This window comes from Cupressus sempervirens, chromosome 8 (genome assembly GCF_028749045.1).
Source record: "Cupressus sempervirens isolate cs-2001-9-10 chromosome 8, ASM2874904v1, whole genome shotgun sequence".
Taxonomy (NCBI): Eukaryota; Viridiplantae; Streptophyta; class Pinopsida; order Cupressales; family Cupressaceae; genus Cupressus; species Cupressus sempervirens.
The window spans coordinates 88,533,256-88,554,544 of record NC_143125.1 but is presented as its reverse complement, the minus strand read 5'-3'; the positions used below and the strand labels follow the sequence as shown (position 1 = coordinate 88,554,544).

Genomic DNA, 21,289 nt, shown 5'->3' with positions numbered 1-21,289 from the left:
GCAGGAATTGGGCTGAGTTTGATTGGTGCTTTGTTTTGGAGATTTCGGTTTTCAATGTTATGGATGGTGACAGGAGGTTTGGTATTCATTATAACCGCAGCAAGCGTACTTCTCCACCTAGGGATGGATAATCTAACATACAGGGTATTGTGAAACTGTTAGATGTGCTAGTGAATGAGCTGAATCAAAATCACAAATGGATGACCCGACTGATTTCAAATCTGAGATTTGAGTAGAGCGTGATATCGCTTTTTCAAAGAGCGAAATGTGATGATATAGTTGTGGCTACAAATGTCTAGGACATTTCTTATGAGACCGCATGAGTTGGGCAAAGTTTTGGAGGAATGTGATGAGAATTCATGTCACGTTGAGTCAAATGATGCAGATGTTGGCATGAGTTCCCAAGATCATGTTTTTGATGGCAATGCAGTGATAGTGGGAGTAGGAGCACGTGAGGGTACTATCATATCAGCAACCACTTCTCTGTCAATTGAGCCATCTAACGAGTTTAGCAGTATGCATGCAGTGGTTGTAGATGTGTGCTCTGATGATAGTACACTTGTTATTGATGATGAGCTGAGTGATGTAGTAACAAAGTCCTGTTATACTATCAATCAACACAGTGTTGATGTTTAGTTTGTAGAGAATCCAATTTTTGACATGGATGTAGCATTGTCTTATGACAATCCCGTTTTTGAGATTGAGGTTGATCTCTCACCTGAGTGGAGTTGGGCTCAGTTTTCACCATCTACAAATTCAATTAGTTTTCTATAGCGACAATTGGTGATGTTCCTGTGACAACAAATTTTGACATGGCTACACCTATTGTTGATACAATTGGCAAGAGTGCTTGTGGTTCTCCTGTAGCTACGTCTCTTTCAAGTATTGTTGGTGATGATTAGGATTCTAGTCCAATATATATTATGTGGGTAGATACAAGAAAGAAGAGGATGCATAGATATTCTATGGAGTCGCCTTTTGGTGACATTCTGACTTCTAAATCATCAACACAAGTTTTGGTTGCTATGTTACAGGACATATGGTTAGTTCTGATGATGTTGGTTTGCAGCTGGTTTAGTGTCGACAGAGATGTCACGCACTTCTTCATTTGGGATTCAGGTGGAGGTTGTAGCTCATTGTGTTGTCAAATTGCTTGAGAACAAGCAATCTCGGGGGAGAGGACTATAACGTCCCCATTTTTGCCAACATTGGAGTTTCTAGTATTAAACTAATATTGTGATACTCATAGGCTGGTTATTGTGGATAGATGGTCTTTTGAGGCAGTGGCTTGGCTTGGCTTGGGAGGGTCTTGTCTTCTCCACAATTTAGTAAGCTATGGGTTGGTCTTCGTTTGGCTCAAATTGGACTTCATTTGGGCTTAGTTTTGTCTACTTACTATTTGTGGTAAGTGGGGTGTTGATTAAGATGGACCCTTTCTATTTTTGGAAAGTGCATTTGGTCACATAGAGAAATAATAAGTATGACTACTATTTCAAATAGCATATTTAGATGATGAGTATTTTGAGAGTTATATTTTTAGTGGCCAACTTATTATTAAATTATTAAATGGCTTTTTATAAAGTTATAATTTAACTTTATAATTTCACTTAAGTTGAAGGTTGAATCATCATTGGAAAGAGACATTTATTAATTAGTTAAGCAAAGTCAAGTGAAAGAATATAATGGAAGCTTCTAATTAATGTTGTGTAGTGAAGCTTCTTGAGTGAGGTTACATTTTGGCAACAAAAAGGGCATTTGGAGGTTATAAATACAAACTCATTTGTTGAGAAAAGCATGTTTGGATATTTATTTGTTTTTGTTTCCTTTGTGGTTTTTTCTGAGTTCTAATTTTTGTGCCCTTGCTAAAGTATAAGGCTCTAAATTTTGAGTGGTTCCATTAGATCTACAGCTAAAGTATTGTAGATTCAAATCAAAGATTTTGTTCTGAGTTGCATTGGCAATTGTGCTGAGGTATACAATTGGCCATCTCTCCTACTATATTTTCCTGTGGCTAAGGATAAATCTATTGGTGAAGGTTGTGATCACTCCATTTCCATTGCTCAGGCGTGGGATATAGATGGAAGACTAGTGTCTATCACTGCAAATGTCACTCTGATTTTTGGTGGTCTATTGCTGCTCTTAGTGTTCAGCCATAACAGGTGTTCATGCCTCTTATTGATAGTGAGTTTGTATGTGAGATTATTCCCTGCACTCTGACTGTATAAGGATTGATGGTTTGGCATGCAAATCAAGGACTGTGGGATTGCTGCAATTAGACCAAATGCTGGAAGTTAACAAGTTTATTAATTTGTGAATGCTTCAATATTGTTGCAGCAATAGTATATGAAAAAACTAAATTGGTTTTGTATAGAATTCAATTGTGAATTTCTAAATGATAATTGGAAGATCAATATGTGAGTGCCTCAGTTTCAGTATTAATTATTTAATTAATCTTTAAGTATTGGAAGATGATTGCCAAGTGTTTGATTAAATGTCAAATTATGGAGTTGTAAAAGAAATTTTCTGATTGTGTAAGTTATAACCAGCTGGGGTTATTACATTGACATGCCCTAACACTGTTTGACATAAAAAGCTATCTCCTTTGCGTAGGTTCTCTGCTACTATACCCTTGGCATCAATTTCATGCACTTTTCCTTATCACAGTTACGGTGTACACCACTTTATCAATTCTCCCTATAAGTAAAATGGCTAGTAACATCAAGGGTATGTTACATGGGGTCCATTTTGTGAGAAACAGGGAAAGACATTCAAAAAATGGACCCAAGTTCCATTTATCCCCTCAAAACAACCAAGTTTTATAGCATTTCCTTGGCCTGTCAGTACAATGGATGTAAATCTGGAACTTTACTAATTCAAAACACCAAAATGAATGCGGAAGATGATTACAATCCTGTCACAACACGAGACAACTCAATTTTCACTCTATTAGATACAAATATTCAATGAAAGGAAACCAAAATGTAAGAAATATAAGTTTTTTATTGCTCACGGAATTGACGTCCATACAGCACATTTATCTCTGCATATCTAATTTCTTCTATAGACTTTATACTTTATAGACATAATCCCAACTTCCCCCAACCAATTCCAATTGGTTTTATCCATTTAAATAACCTAAAACACTAGTTTTCTTCCATCCCTCCCATTCCTAACTAGCCGTTAGGATTCAAATATTTGAAGTTATAACTATTAAAAATGACCCCCAAATGACTTTTAGTTTTAACCATTACTGACTTCCCATTTGATCCTATTACATCATTTATCAGGGCCAAAACCCCTATTGAATCCCTTTGCCCATTTGCCCTCATGAGTTATATTATTGGGTCCTATGGTTCTCTTAGGACCATCATGACATTTTGCTAATACATTAGGTTCATTACATTCAAAGGCCATAATTGGTTCTAAAATGTCATAATCGATCCTTGTGACGTATTAAACTCGACCCTTGGTCTTCATTTGATGCATATCAACTAACTTTAGCTTCTCCACACCAAGCAATTTGCAAAGATAAAGGGGCTTAGATAAAGCTATTCTACTCCTAGAATGCAAGAAATTGTGGATCTAACGTAGTTTAGCCATCGACATCAAGCAACCTATGTAAGATGTTCAAACCAATGTTACCAACCTTGGCCTTGGCTCAGACTCGGTTAGGCCCAAATTGGGCTCAAACTCGGTCTCAACAATCGGACTCAACAAATTAAAAACATGAAATTCAAAGATTTTTAAGGATTTCAAGTTTTTTCATGCATCATTTAGCCAATTAACATCAAATACACAATAATTGAGATAAATAGAAGCTACTTTGCACACATATACAACTTTTCATAGATCACTAAGTATAAATGTAAATTTTGAAAGAAATTACTTAAAGTTAATCGAATAACATAATAGAAATCCAAATATAGTGTAACTATCAAATGTCTACAATATCCATGGAATCAAAAGTTCAAAACATATATCAAAAGAAAGGCTCATAGTAGGCTATGTCTTCCTACGAGTGCACCTCAAAGAGGTCATGGAAGACTCTAGAGCCATCCTCTCTCCTTGTGTCTGAGGTTGAACCTCAGTGACATGCCCATCATGATCATCCTCCTCATCCTCATACTCATCCTCATAACCCTCATCATCAAAGTCAAATCCATCACTCTTGACCTCAGGGTCCTGCATTGGGTCTCCTCATGCTCTAGCCTTCTCCACTGTCATCGCCACTGCCTCTACCTCTCGATCCACCTGATCAACCTATTACAAGTCTTCATCACAGAACACAAGATCATCAACCTCTATGTTCCACCCTGCTTGTATATCAACCTTCTCTAATATAATGATAGATGTGTCAGTGCCCAAAATCTATTTTTGGCGGAAGCGAAGATTGTAGTGAACAAAAACAAGATCATTCAGCCGTTTTGCTGCTAACTTGTTGCACCTCTTCGAGTGTATATGCTCGAACATACTCTAATTGCATTTGCATCCTAAAGCAATAGATGGCTGGCTCAAGATACTCCAATTGCATTACCACTTCAAATTTTCTCTAGAAATGGACATGGAACCCAAGTTTGAAGAAGCCTCCTCCAAATGCTTCTTTTAACTCCTCTCAATGCTTATATGCAAGCTACAACGTGGCACAAACTATTAGCAACCGATAGATGAGAGCCAACCTATTTGCTAATCTATCTCCGAAAACCCCAATACTTTTCCCTCAACTCTTATTTCTCTATTCTTTGTGTTTGCAAGTGATAGAATTACCTTTTTAGGTCTTACTCATGGTCAACATACCCAAAAAAAAAACTAAAAACTTGTTTTTGTCTTTTCCAAATGCTATCCGCCGACCGAGTCAAGTTGACGGGACTCAGTGAGTCAGTCGAGTCACCTAACTCAGTGAGTTGGCCAACTAGGACTTGACTAAGTCCAAGTCCAAAGGCAATTTGCCTTGTTTTGATGGGCTCGCCTCGACTCGGCTAGGACTCGACCGAGTCAAAGTCGAGAGGCAATTTGCCTTGTTTTGATGGGCTCACCTAAGGACTCAACGAGTCTTGTAACATTGGTTCAAACTATCATGATTCTATTGACACCGCCCATCAATGCACGTCAATGTGAAAGCAATAATCATAGTCAAGTCAATAAATATATCATTTGACCATGCAAGGAAGACTTACAATCAGGAAGCAACTAATGATTTGGTCTAAGTGAGTTCGCTAGAGAAACATTCAAAATATCTTCCATTCAACTAAACGCTATTCAAAATCTACTCTAAGTGAGGAATTGAAGAAACCGTACAATCAAAGCAACACAAATAATCCTCATGAAAACCATTAATGAATCATAAATTACTTTGATTGCATTATGGCAACAATTTCAACAAGTCTCTTCTCCTACTCTACTCTTAAACTATTCCCCATTGACACAATCCATCGATGCATATCAATGTGTAAGCAATAGTCAAAGTTAAGTCCATAAAAGTCATTCCACCACGCAAGGAAAACTTACAATCAGTACGCAGCTAGTGATTTTGTCTAAGCGAGTTCACCAAACATCCAAAATATCATCCATTCAACTAAACACTATTTAAAATCTACTTAAATTGAGGAAATAAAGAAACCATGCAATGCTCGAAAGCAACACGAATAATCCACCATGAAGACCAAAAATGAATCAACAATTAATTCAATAGCATTTGTTACTCCTAAGGGATTAGATCATTGAGAAGGGGAGTGAATCAGTAATCTACCCATTAAACAACTTTTCAGCCTCTTAAACCCTTATCACAGTATCAACTTAATAACAGAAAATGTAAGCATCAAACAAATGAACACATTCACAAATTAATGCAATATTGACATAAAGATTTGGTCTGATGGAAACCCAACTTGGGTGAAAACCACAGTGAGAATTAGTACCCACAAATTTTGCACTCTTCTAAAGTACACCCTGTTAGGTTCTTAACCTTGTTAGGAGCTAACAGAACATTGTTAAGTACCACATGGTCACAGGGTTTACCACTAGCCCTATTGGGAGCTTTACCTTGTCGAAAGTAACCTTGTTAGAGGACTTAGAACACTAATTAAAGTGCCACTCTGTTAAAAAAATTACAATAAAGAATAGGTTAGGATCACCCAATTAAGAGGTTTTACTACTAGAACTATTAGAGAACAACACGTAGAACAATTTGTAGAAAAGCAGCATCTTTGCCTAATCAGATCCAATGTAATGAACACAACACTACACTTCATGCCCAACTCTCTTCTGGCTTGATTGCACCTTCACATTCACGGCCACCACACAATCAACACAATTCTTTCACCTACATCAAATATATAATGTTCTTCAACCCCTGAAGTGTTCCACCACCTCAAACTTGATCTAACATGTTTCACTTTGTATTTCAAACCTATCGATTAGATACCACACACCCAAACACACATCTCGTGCACACAACGAATTTTCTTTACTACATCATCCTACAATCAACTTCACATTCAAATTCATGAAGAACAATCAAACATGTTTTGACCAAATAAACCCTTCTTCTAGAATCTTAATGGCATGCTTGCATCGATCACAGGAATGCCATATCATCACCTCCAATCAGTAAGACATGTCACCACATCGTGTCTAGCTCAACAACATTCACCACATCATCCATATCGGTCATCAATACAAGGTCTACCACCGATAATCCGTTAATCACTGCAATACTCCCCCACAGTCATCCAAATGAGTTACAATCGCAAACATAGCATCTAAGGACCATGTTCTTGTTTGGCCTATGACGGATCCACTTAACTCTTCTTAGATTTATCAAAACAATCAAATCACCTATTGCTTATCACTAACTATTCTAGCAATTGCATTGTCAACCTTCATCCAATCATAAATTACTCAAATATTTACATCAAGAGTAGTGGTCATAGATTTGACTTTCAAAGACACCCTTAAGTCTCCCATGAGGATATTAACCACTAAAACTCAGTGCAACACCTTATTCATCAATTTTATACTTAGCAACATGGTAGGACCACCAAGTCAATACTTGACATCAATGACAACACAATAACTGATCATCATGCATCCAAATCGGTATCATGACAATACCATAATCACCTATTATTACTACATCAGCAAAGAGCCTCACCCCCACATATAGATATTTAGATTGGCACTACGGGTGACAGGAATGTTGGTAATACAAGTAATGATGAAGAGAGAGAGAGGCTAGAGATTGTTTTAGGAATATTGCAAATGGTCAGTGTGAATAGGCAGTTGGTCAGCACTAGGTTGCTAATGTACTGCAGCAGGTCTCTAATATACTACAACAACATTTCATTACCTAGAGGCCATAGCAGAGATAGGGGTCAAGAAGTATTTCAGATAGTTCTCACACGTCTCTAGAGCAGATGGCAGGGTAGATTGTACAGGTACTCATTACAGGCTACAACGACCTACTTTCTTAAGGCCTAAGTTGGAGGAGGCTAGTGTCGTAGGTGATACAGGATCTTTTGTTGATGATGTGCTGACAACACATGCTAAGTAGGATGCATTACCTCTAAATGTTAGGCAGCAGCTTAACTTGTTAGATTCGTGAGTCAAAGGAGAGAGCATTCTAGAGGTGAACCTAATATGAGACAGAGGACAGCTAATAATGAATTGAATCATGCAACCAACAAATTAACTACGACATACTTTAATCGGAGTGGGAGAGTGATAGCTAAAGCTTGGGTTCATAAGCTCGACACATATCTTTCATTGCATCCGATGTCTGAGGAGGATGCTATTAGGTTTGTTGTGTTGCACTTGGATGGTGTAGCCTATGACTGGTGGTACCATGGGTTAGTGTCTTTACATTATGATCGGATCACTACCTACCAGGAGTTTGCGGCCCAGCTGGGTGAGAGGTTTGACAGGAAGGACCGTGAGTTCCATTTCCGAGAGCTAGCACAGCTTAGACAAACTGGTAGCTTGGAGACTTTCATCAGTGAGCTTCAGAGGCATAGCTTTTCGACATTTTAGTGATATAGAACAAGTTAACTGAGGTCTGAAATGGAATTACCCTATATAAATAGGCATCAAGAATTTATATAGGGAATAAAAGAAAAATTTATATTGGTGGTGTGATTTTTTATTAATTAATTTGCTTTTTTTTGCTTGGTCATTTGGCCTCGTGGATTAAGTTATCTACTTCTGAACTTGCTTTATTTAGTAGCACAAAGTAGAAACAACAGTTTTTGTACAGCTTTTGTATGTTTCAATCCTCCTAATGTTCTTTAGTCTAGCATTCTTAGTACATACCACTATGCACATCATATTCATACTGTACAGTTACTAAGGAAAATGCTCTAGCGTTGTAATCTTAAAAAGACAGCTAAATTATGTCCAACAAATATTTCTATTGGTGTTGTGATTGTTTATAAATTAATTTCTCTCTTTTGCTGGGTCATTTGGCCTCGGGGATTTAGTTATCTACTTCTGGACTTGTTTTATCTAGTAGCACAAAGTACAAACACTTTATGTACAGCTTTCGTATGTTTCAATCATCCTAACATTCTTTAGTCTAGCTTTCTTGGTACATACCACTATGCACATCATATTTGTACTGTACAGCTATGGAGGAAAATACTCTAGGGTTGTAATCTTAAAATGACAAGTAAATTATGTCCAACAAAAATCCACTGATATGCTTATGGTCTGATTTTTTCATTCACTCGATAACAATTAGTATTATGTTCTATATTTTAAAGTTTGTAGAAGCTCTATTGAATCTTGATGGGACACAACCACTCCAATACCACCAGTGTTAGTTATGCAAAACAGTTTTCAGTCATACAGAAATGCCAATGTGATAAGTGTGTCTGTGACAAGAATATGTACATATATTCTAGACCCACCAGTGCAGCATGTTTAGAGACAATTGCCAGAATACGGTGTTGTAATAATGCAGCTGTAATTTTTATTAGCCATATGTAGGCTTCCCAACTCATTGTGTTATATCATGTATTGTGTGCAAACTAAGATAACAAATGTTTCATTAAAAAATTAAAATCCAAAATTGGTACTAAATATTTAATAAGAATATACCATCGGGTTGTCAAAAGACCTTCAACTCCGACAGGTCCACGAGCATGAATTCGACTTGTACTTATTCCAACCTGTGTAAGGAAACACAAATTTGTATTGTTAAAGAAACAATGTGTTCTCAACCAAAATAGAACTTAATTTTGTACAATAGTTCTAAATGCATGATTCTCTGTGTTATCAACATCGGACAACTTGTTTATACCTCTGCACCAAGACCAAAGCGAGCTCCATCACAGAACCGTGTACTTGCATTATGAAATACAGCAGCACTGTCAAAAGTTTCCAAAAGTACCATTACAGGTCTTACCAATATGAACACACCAACCATGCTGTACTTTTTAATGAGAAATCATACTTGAAACTTATTAAAAATGATAAATTCCAATCACAAAAAACAAATTTACATAATCTTTACAGCAGTATGTGTCTAGAAATGCCAAGCACTATTTCATTAATCATAAATCAGAGACATAAAAGACACCAGTATTAGTAGATTGATGGCTCTGCTTTCATTCTGATGGATAGATTTGTACATTTAAAGAAGCCACATTCACCTCCCTACAAAGTAGAGTAAGACAAATAGAAGGGCAACTAATTGAAATCAAATTGTGGACTGTGATACATACATGGCAGGTAACTTGATTGCAACTGCATCAGAAAGAGTTAACATAGGCACACCGATAAGAGAATATATCAACTTGATTCAAGAGTCGCATGGCTTACGAAAAATGTATCACCATATCATTGTAATTGGTAATTATGACTCATTTTGGATAGCAAGAATATACAAGCTCTGTACAAGACTGTGTGCACGTAAGAGAATGTATCAAATTGAGTCAAGAATCGCAGATCTCAGAGGTTGAAGCTAAATGGCATCATTCTCTACATAATCCATCTATACCTGACATGTATGAATGGCTCCAAACACCAAGTACATATACGCTATATATAAAATTCACAGAATATTATCTTTGCTGATAAGAATCCCAGTTTTCTCATTGTACCCTGGGATGAGAATTGTGTCTCCAACCCACCTAGAAATAGAATTGGGGAATGCCTATGAAATGGCTTTAGGCATTCCTGTGATAAGGGTGAGCAAGGAAAGCCACCTTATCCCTTATGATACCCCAGAAAAGAGAGCAGAATGGGGACTCTTTGTTATTCCCTGATCCAAAAAGAACTTTCAACAACTGTTATACCCTGCACCTAGAATATGTAGAGCAAAATGACAAATGAAAACAAAAAAATGCATGGAAATAAATACATGTCAAACATGTCCACTTGATAACTGGCTCACTATATGCCAAAATAGCATCTAGTGGAAAACCAAATCCACTGATGTAACATGGACATGCAGTTGCTAAAAAAGACAATGGTTGATAATATATGAAAGAAAAATTCAACTCTAGTTAATAACCAATTGGTAAGGCACGAGCATTAACAATTGCTTCAGAATACAAAATAGAAATATAATGGATGTGTTACAGTGCAATATTTATCTTATGTTCTGATAGCACTTTTTTACTTGTTAAAGGTTTAACACATGGTAGCAGTAGGCAGGTAATCAGAAAAGTGGCCAAAGAATTGGATAACTTCAAATGAAGTGTTCTTTGCCATCAGGTTTGAAATAAAAGATTGAAAACTCGCAAAGGACTTTTGTATCAAAATGAACCAGAAGAAGTCGAAAAGGTCATTGCAAATTCAACAGTGAGCTCAGATCTTATCTTTCCTAGTTCTTATAGAGCTCAACTTTCCTTGTAATCATTATGTTAAGTTGATATAGTTCCCATGCTTGGAGATATGATTTAAGATGTGTTTCCTTCAACAAGGAACGCATTATTTTTCATGTTGTTGAACATACATAATTCTCATGTTTCTAGACGTAATTTAGAATGCATTTAAGGAGAAATCACCATCAGCACTCTGATATTTAAGATAAGATCGAAAAGAGATAAGAGTGCTTTGATGAGATGGAAAACAAATAGTATTTTGTGCTGTGTCACTTTCCTTTACAAGTCCTTTGATTCTTTTATCTCTCCTAATACCTATGTGCTAAACAAGGTGGGTCTATCTACAAATCAAGAAAAAATGACACTCTATTGAAGTAAAAATAGAACAAAAATAAATACCTGTCTACCTGGCGTAAGAAAACATCTGCAACATCATGATCTTCAGTTACTATACAGTCTGTGTGAGCACTGAAAAGAGAAAGCCAGCATTCAACATGTGAAAAGGACACACGGATTTTATGTTTTAAAAAATAAATTAGATATCAAAGCTCACCAAGTAACCATAACATGTGCTAGATCTGTTCGTCATTATTCTTTAATTTTTTTGACAAGAGACAAATCTACAATCATAAAGACAAAAATACGAAGTACAAACCACCAAACACCTAAAGCCAAGAAAAAGGACTGTTACCCTGAACGTTATCTATGCTGTTACTGTGAATAACATTTATGCTAGGTGACAATATAATATTCTATTTATTTCATTGTATAAAAAAAGAGGAAGCAACAAAAACATTAGTATAAGAAGCAAAATTCATATCTTATCAGCCTAAATATATACAAAACAAATGACCAGAAATTTCAATCTGAAATCGTTGATATGCCACAGTATGTACTGTACTTGTCAGTCCAGTATACATTTATAGTTTAGAATTAAGCGTGTACCTTGAGTGTAAATGAAAGATATTTGTCAGCAAAATGCCATCAATCTGTCTGCTGCAATCCAATATTTTAGAGGCAGAATTTTGTATTTTAAATTTTTTGAACTACCCTTCATCCAATTATTTGGCACTTTCATACAACCAGTATTCCTCCCGCAATGTGTTCTCCCGCAACCCGCACGATCTGTCTCTGCAACTCCACAGGGACAATGGATGTCGTCCCCCTCTCTAGCTTCGGCATGCATTTGCGTGTGGTCTGGTGTGTCTTCCCGTGGCTCTCCTGCATCTCCATTGCAGCTAGCTCCATCATGTTTTGCCTTTGCTTTTGTTCTGGTCATTCGCAGGGATTTCCTCCTACCGTCGGTTTGTTTGGATATCGGGCTGAGAAGATCATTTTTTCTGTTACTTCTTCCTACTCATGGAATTGGGTTTCACTCCAGTCCGATCTACTCCAACGGTGATTCCCAACTTCTCTGCGTTCCCTTCTCTTCTCTACGTTCACCTAAACCAGATGTGCTCCTCTCTTCTCCTGGTTCCACAGTAACTATCCATTCTTTCTGCTGCCTTTTTTACGGGGGACTTCCTACTTTGAGCCTGCACTGAGTTCCTTTTATGAGGGTTTCCCGCCTTGCTTTTGTGTTGTGCTCCGCCCAGGTTGCTCTCCTATTCACCTGTCAAGAAGAAATTTTGCTTCCCTCTGCATCTCTTACAAACCTTGGGGCCCTTAGTATTGCCTAGAGGATGGTTCAGCTTCATGATGAACTGCTACTGTAGACACCGTCAACCCCTATTACTTACCAAAGAAATCTAGACCAGATCATCAAACTGGAAAATGACAATTTCAGCCTGCAGGGGACTGTTTTCTCTCTCTCTGAAACTTTGACTGGCCTACACAAACAGTTGGACTACCTTTCACAACTATAGAGAGCAATTACTACCAGAAGTTATAGAATATCATACAACTATTACTGTCAGACTCACCAATATATCATACCACAATGTTATCCTAATGGAGGTGAGGAACAGTTTTATTTTATTAATATCACCAAAACATGAATGTACAATGTCCAAGTATCAATCTGCTTATAAAGGGATCGGTTGGTTAGAAACCAACCGACACACTCCCCAATTCCTAACTACCTACTAACAAAAGTATTAAATAATTAAATTACCGAATGCCGACTACCAACCAATTGCCGACTACATATATCCCCCCCAAAAAAAGAGTCGTCTTCCAGACGACGACTAAAACAACTGAGAAATGTTTCAAGAAGAAGGATTGGAGGACATCCTTGGACTCAAAGTGCCTCGCAAGCATTGCAGCTCCCGCTCCGCCGTCTTCTGTTTAGTACGAACGCCCTGAAGTACCCGCAAAGTATCCATTTTTTTAGCTTCAGCCGCTGCCAACTTGCCTTCCGACTCAGCTCGCTCCAATTGCCAACCTGCTAACAAAGAAGTCTTTTCCGCCTGTACTTGCTTATGGAGATGTTTGTCCCACTGGGCTTCCAAAAAAAACCCCGAAAGCAATCTCTATAGCAGCCAGAGAGGCCATGAGAGGAGAGGAAGCAACCTGGGTCTGAGAAATGATAGAACAGCTGGTCCAAGTAGTGACATTATCTTCCTGGTTGTATTTACTCTATTCTAAGAGACCCCAATCTATGTAGTAGTCAGCTCACATGAACTAGGCTGATGCTGCAGCTGCAACGAGTACACCCTCCAAGTTATAGGACTGCGCATGCTGAAGGAGTTCCCGAGTAGAATGCTCCATAGCCCGTAACTCCGTAAGAAATCCTTCTGCCTAAGCTGCAAGAAAAGTTGGAACCAAAGGTTCCTCATGCCCACTTTGTATCTCCACTGGTTCCTTAAGTTGCGAGGGCACAACGAATGACACCAACCCCTCTTCTTCCAGCAACTTGTCAGCCTCTTCTAAAACAGTATCTGCTCTTGCCATTGTCACCTAAGTACCCGGAGAGGAAGGATCCTTCGATTGCTCCCCCACAGCCGACTTAACAACAAGAGCCACACGCTGGACCACTTTTGGCTCGAGAGGTGTCTATAGTCGTACCTTGTGTCCACAGTGAAATTGTCCTCTTAAATCAATCGCCTTGGTGCGAGTATGTTGGTCTGGCAAGAGAAAGGGCTTGATTCTTGGAATAGATAGCTTAGAAGCCCCCCATGTCAGAAAGTGTCCTGAGCCACTTGTTGCTTTTAAGCTAGCGTCTTCAGTAGAAGAAACTCGTGGTACGACAATATCACTAGGTGGAGAAGCTGGCTGAGGAACCTCACTGACCCTCGTAGGAAGGGACCCTGTTGTAGGTGGTAGAAACACTACTTCACTTGCGATGCCCTGTAAGTGACTTACGCGAATCTCGGCTACTTGGGAATCAGAAGAGGAGGAATTTGTATCACCCGCCATGTCTTCAAAACTGACTTGGTCCTCATCCTCTTCCACTACTATGGCTTGTTGTGCTTTCTTTTTGGTAGGTTCACCACAACCCTGGGAGCCCACACCCAAGGTGTCTAGATGTAGCCAATAAGTCATCGTTGGTCGATACGGTTCCACTCTACTTGCTGGTACCAATGTCCCACGATGTTCACTACTAACTTGTAGCCGAACTGCCTCCAAGAACAAAGCCACTGCATGATGGGGCATGTAGAAAGCCTTATGCCGCAATTCCAGAAATTCCCGCAGTCTACCAGAAAGGAATTGAGCCCAATTATAAATCGATCCTTGGGATAGGCCATCCACCACTGGCAACAGCCAAAGAGCAATATCAGAGGTGCGACTGCTAGCTGTGAGATTACTTTTTACCAAATCGACCACGCAACACCATTCCTCATTCGCAATGAAAACCTTTCTCAACCCCCAACTATTCTTCAAAATACCTTCCCATTCCTCATTGGTAATATCCTGGCGGCACAGGAGTTTTAGCCATTTCCACTTGTCTTCTCCTGTCATAGGGCCTTTGCTCAACTCCTGTCCCCGATTAGGAATTCCAAAAACCCTACTAATGTAACATAAGGTTTTCCAATAACTAATTTTAGTCTTATCTATCTGATTTCTAACTCCATTCACATGACTAAGATTTTCAACAACTGATTATAACTGAAATAAAATCTAATGCTGATTTACCAAGAACATGAAATGTTAACAATTAACTATCTTATTCAGCTGAAGTAACGATCAGATGTATTCATTCAACTACTTCTAGATACTCAACCGAAAATAACTAGTAGATATTCTTGAAAGGAAATACAAGTTTGAGATATTTGAAGCGAAATAACTACTCATAAAGTAAATGACATTCTTCTAAAATTGTATTAACTAACATACAGAAGTTAAAAGAACATACAAATTATTTGTGAAGCTTCTTTTAATGGTTGTCCAAGCCCTGGCTTTGGTGAGAGGAGAAGCATTGGCATAGGCTTAACCTCCCAACCGCGGACCATTACTTATCCCCACTCATTCTAATTTAATAGAACATCCCTCCCTACCTCAAGGTCGGGCTTGGGATGTTCATTAATCCAGCCATCAGAGTATCCAGGTGGGTTGAGGTCCCAACAGTTACTCGACAAAATAATTGAAGCGTCTGGACAACAACATAGATCACATGTTCCAGCAAATCTGCCTAATTCCACCTTGGCCAAGGATTTCAAATTATGGGTTAACAAATCGATCTCCAACACTCGCCTTGACAACTTCCTTCATGAGTGGAACATGCATGAGCTAATGCATTAATTATTTTATTATTTATTTGATTTCGATATCATTCTTGTTTTGCAAATTCATTTACACCTCCTCAATATATTTAGGCTATCAAGACCGTGATTCCTTGGTGCCTTCGGATTATTTTCTCTTTAGATACTTTACACCTTCTTCACCATATTCTAGCATTTTGCCTGGTGAATTCCTTGGTGTTCAATATCAAACCAGGTTGTAAATGATTAAATCTGTGATGATAGATTCACGGAAAAATGCAAAAAGATTACATATTTGATTATCTAAGAAACTACAAACTTGAGTATAAATCATTACTTGGCTATTTATATAATAGTCCGCAATCTTTAAAACAATCTTGAAAGGGTTATAACAAACTAAAATCATTGCCTTATATCACATTAAGAAAACGCCAACTCTAATGGAAAACAATAAACTTCAAGCTCAGTTTGCTATCTTATATCTCGAAGGAAGATTGATACACTTTGCAAATGAGAAATGATGAACCTATTTACAGTTCAGGTTCTATTTTCACATACTTATAATAAAAGAGACCATGTTCTGATCCGCCAATTCTGCAATCATAAAATGAAAAGGAAAGTATAAACGATTTCTATGAATCGGACTAGAAGTCTTACGTGACTCCCTCTTTGTCACCCGATTTTGCAAAGAGCCACACTTATGTAAGCTGCCTGTCTCGATCAATAAACCGAGGAAGAAGGTATTGTTTGGAGTAAACGCAAGAATGGTCGCTGAACTGGGTTCAATCACTAGAGCTAAAATAGGGATCTTGACGGCTAAGGAATTAAGAAGGCTGATGATAAAGAAAGAATGCCGAAGAGAATATTAAAGTTTAATCCTATCTCTACGGCTACCATCGGTTACAAGATTCAAATCAAAAACTATTCAAATCAGTTTTAAAAGGCAAGAAAGGAAGGAGGGAAAAGAAAATGAGAAAGAAAAGAAGATGAAAGGTTTTAAATATTTAATATTGTTTTATTTTCTCAACTATGCTTGTATGTACGTAATAATAAGGTGGCATCGTTAGATTAATATTTTTGATGTAATGGTGTCATTTTATTATGATTTACATATGATCATATCTAAGACTATAAAATAATAATTAAATGATATTAATATTTAATAATTATTAAAGGTAAGATCTTATGTTTTATTTTACATTGTTTTATTATTACGTTTCACTTTATAGCTCATGCAGTTCCACCATGAAATATGTTGCCAAGTCCTAGTAACCTTGCCAAGATGGTTTTAGGCCAAACCTGTCGATTTTGATGACTAAACCATTCGACCATCCCCTTCCGATGATCCTATTTCACAATGCTTCCCCTCTCTCTCCAGTCTTCATCCTGTAATCATTCAAAACAACATTCTCGCCAAGACATCAATTCAAGATTTATAAATTGCTAACTAAAAATCATTAAGTAACCATTAGGAATTTCATCGATGTCGAATTAACTAACCTGTTCATTATGTATGTACAATGGCTATAATTAACTGACTCAATTTCACATGATCATGAATAAATTGATACAATGGCTATAATTAACTAACTCACTTTCATATGATAATTAAATCGATGCGACGGCTATAATTAACTAATTCAATTTCACATGAACATGAAGGAATAAGCAACGGCTATAACTAACATGTTATAACAACGGCTACAATTAACTAATTCAATTTCACATGAACATGAAGAAATAATTTGGTTCAACGGCTCTAATCAGCATAAAATTTTAGGGCAAAATTTGGGATGTAACAACTAAGTACTTTAGAAGAATAAGAAACTACCACCTGGTGCTAAGCATATTGTATGACAGATTGATGACCTGCTCCATCATTACTCGTAATCAAATCTCAGAGGATAGGTTCAAATTCGTGTAAATCAAAGATCGACATAAAGAAAATCTTGTCTACCTCTACTGCGACCAATGCCTTTTGGAGAGGATGATCTGCGTCTATTTTTTCCACCATGCCCTACACTCACTGTCGAGCACGTTTTCAAAATTGATACTGGAAGCAATGATCTTTTATGACAGTTTAGTCTTGCCCATGACTGACTTCTGAGTTATTGCCTGTAAGGTAGCAGCTTTAGTACCTTTGGAATCAACAATGTGGCCCTGGCTGGGATTCGCCTTCCTTTGCTCACCTGGTCAAGAAGAAATGACTTTGGCTGAAGTCTTGGGGGTTTATAAAGTAGGCAAGAACTTTTCATTTTTTATATATTTTCAATTTGGACCCATTCACCAGATCTTTAATTGGCTAATTATCAAGTGTAGCTAACTTTACCACTCCATTTGCTTTTAGTTCCATTATTTTGTAAGGCCCCAGCCAACGAATTTTAAACTTACCCAACTTAATTTCATTCTTCCCGTTGTACCGAAGTACAAGTTGCCCTGGGTGAAAATTCATCATTTTCAGATGTTTATCGTGCCAAATTTCCGTCGCTTCTAAGCCACCTCTATACACCATTGGGCGAATATTCTTTTTTATTCCAACTGGAGTAAGTGATATAGGCGCTCCTTGAGACTTTCCTCGTCACTTAATCTGTTCTGAATGGCTATCCTTAAGCTCGGAACCACATACTCTACTGGCATCAATGCTTTCTGCCCGTACATGAACTGAAATGGGGTATGTCCCATAGTACCTTTATAAGTTGTCCTATAGGCCCATACTATTGCTGGAATTTGCTCTTCCCAGTCTTGGCCTTCAACACCACAAGTTTTGTAGAGAATAGCAACCAATATTTTGTTCGTGGCTTCCGCCTGACCATTCGCCCTTGGATAGTAGGGGCTAGAGAAAGAATGAAATATTTTATATTCAATGGTAATCATTCAGATAATGTGATTCACAAAATGCATTCCTCAATCACTGGTGAATTGTAGCAGGATCCCAAATCGGGTGACTATTCATAGAGGAATCTAGCAGTACTAAGGTCGATATTGTTTGGTAAGGCACGTACCTCTATCCATTTAATCAGGCATTCCATGGCGACCACTATATATTTGCACTGATGAGTTTTACTGGTCCGTAGAGGACCCACGAAGTCCAGTCCCCACCTTTCAAATAATTCCTATGGTTGAGATGGAAACAATGGCATGAAGTCCTTTTTGAGCGGCTTGCATGCTCGCTGGCATGTGTCACAACTCACTACCCATTTCTTGGCATCAGCATAAAAAGTGGGCCACCATAGTCCTGCCAAGAGTACTTTTCGTGCAATGGTATCTAGTCCCATATGGCCTCTTGCCACTCCTTCATGGGATTCTTTGAGAACCCCTTGGATCTCTTCCTCCATTACACATCGTCTGAGGATTCCATCTGGTCCAAGTTTGTACAACCCTTCAATTAATTGAAATGTACGGCTTTTTAAGGCAATTTTTTCCGTTCTACTAGGGGCACGTCGTGAGTGTAGCTATGGACAAGTACTGGCCAATCTGTTCATACCATGCAGGTAACACTACAATCTGAAAAAGGTGAGTATCTAGAAAATCCTCATTTATCCCACCACCAACGGCTTCTCCTGACTTGATGCGAGACAATTGATCAGCAATTACATGATTTTTTCGGGCTTTACTATAATTTTGAATGTAAATTCTTGTAACAAAATTAGCCACTGACTTACTCTCCCTTGAATTATTGATTTGTTCACTAAAAACATTAATGCTTGGTGGTCAACAAAAAATGTAAAAGGTGTAGCAAGTAGATAGTGCCTGAATTTTTGAACTGCATAGACCATACCAAGTGCTTCCCTCTCTGTGGTACTGTAGTTTCGTTCCGCTTTTCACAAAAGCCTACTAGCAAAATATAGAGGGTGATCCAACCCTTCCTTCCCTGTTTGGGCCAAGGTGGCACCTATACCATAGTTGGATGCATCTAAATGAACCCGAAATTCCTTGTCCCAATCAGGATAGATAAGGATGAGTGCTTCCACAAGTCTTTTTTTAAGTTCTTGAAAGGCATCTTCTTGTTCCTCCTTCCATTCAAACCGTTCCCCTTTCCTAGTTAATTTTTCAAGTAGAAGTGATACTTCAGTGAATCCTTTGATGAATCGCTAATAATATCCAACATGCCCTATAAAAGATTTGATACCTATCACATTCTCGAGAGCCTCCATTCCCAAAATTACCTTTATTTTTTCTGGATTTGTCTTTTAGCCTTCTTTACATACTATATGTCCTAGAAGTTTGTTGTGTGGGACCATGAACCAGCATTTCTTAGGATTGAGCGCCAGTCTCGCTCTCAAACATTTCTCGAGGCATTCTCCAATAATTTTAAGGTGGTGTTCCTTTCCGTTGTAAACCGACCAATCATCAAGGAATGCTTTAAAATTTCCTACTGACATACCATGAAAAATGTGTAGTATAATCCGTTGGAAGGTAGTTGTTGCATTGCATAGTCCGAAGGGCATCCTATTATAAGCATATACCCCATCTTCCACTACAAATGTAGTTTTCAGCTTATCCTCCTCCGCAATACTAATCTGGTTATACTCGGAAAATCCGTCCATGAAAGAGTAATCTCATGGCCAGCTACTTCTTCCAAAATGTTGTCTGTAAATGGAATGGGAAATGGGTCTTTTATGGTCACCGCATTTAAACTTCTAAAATCTACACATACCCGAATTTGAGTACCATCCTTCTTGAGTGATATTACAATAGGAGAAACCCATTCGCTTGTCTAAACTTTAAATATTATCCTTGCGTCCAACATCTTTGTGATTTCCTCTCCTATCCGCTCTGCATAGTTTCTATTCATTCTATAAGGCCGTTTTCACACTGGTCTTGCTCCAAGTATGAGTGGAATCTGGTGGACACACACCTCAAGTGGTACTCCTTTCAAGTCCTTGTATGTCTATGCAAAAACGTCTCTGTATTCCATAAAGATTCTAAGGGCTACCGCTTTTAGCACGAGATCCCAATCATCACCTATAAAGATTTCTTTGGTTTGCCCCCCTTCTCCTAGGTTTAAGGCCTGGAGACTAGCCTCTTTGTATTCCACTTTTTGGTCAAAAATGTGGGCAGGTGTCGTGTTCAGGGCAGTTACACCACCTTTGTACTTCATATACCCTTCCAGGTATCGTTCCTCCGATTCTTGTAATTGTAACACGTTGCAATCTGCTTGGAAGACTTTATAATCGCCCATATGCCAATGAAATAAACCCTCAAGGGAGTCTATGTCATCCTCCAAATATTCTCCTAACCTGAGTACTCCCTCCTCGTCAAGTTCCATCCCTTCATATTCTTCTTCTTCAGAGTTAGATGCCAACTCCTGACTTACTAGTTTTTGAGATCTACAGTGTACTTCTTACCCTCTGATTCAATAAAGAGGGTGTTTCGTTTCCAGTTGTGATTGGCCTTTGCTACTACTAGCCATCCCCTCCCTAATAAAGCACCATATCCTTTCTTCACCAAGGTAATAACCACAAAATCTAAAACAAATTGTTGGGTTCCTATTATTACCTTTTGCCCTATCAAGGTGCAAATCAGTTTCATGCCATGTTGATTGTTTACCGCATAGATTAATTGATTAATGCACACTGATAAGGAACAAGAACGGCAACAGCAATACTATGTTTATTATTCGCATATGCCAAGAGATTACTTACAGAGTATAAGATAAGATAAGATGATTTACAATGATCCCAGACGGGGTATAAATACTTCCCGCCGAACCTTCCCGAAGGGGTCCGTCGGCTACATAACAATCCTAATCTACCTGTCAGCTACAAAATACAAAATCTCCGACGACATAACCAAGTCGGCTACAGAATGCAAAATCTACCGATGACA

The 21,289-nt window shown here is 38.1% G+C and overlaps 1 protein-coding gene across 3 annotated transcripts in view; it reads right to left on the bottom strand.

Annotated features, from left to right (window-relative positions):
• The window catches only part of LOC149541765 (delta-1-pyrroline-5-carboxylate synthase-like), a 214,169-nt gene that overhangs the window by 50,995 nt on the left and 141,885 nt on the right, over nucleotides 1-21,289 (bottom strand). For all 3 annotated transcript variants that reach the window (XM_089796874.1, XM_089796875.1, XM_089796876.1), the window contains 3 exons: nucleotides 11,220-11,288; nucleotides 9,293-9,359; nucleotides 9,091-9,161 (listed from right to left, as the gene is read on the bottom strand). In XM_089796874.1, the coding sequence (XP_089653000.1) occupies nucleotides 9,091-9,161; nucleotides 9,293-9,359; nucleotides 11,220-11,288 (207 nt within the window). The remainder of the gene's footprint in view (nucleotides 1-9,090; nucleotides 9,162-9,292; nucleotides 9,360-11,219; nucleotides 11,289-21,289) is intronic.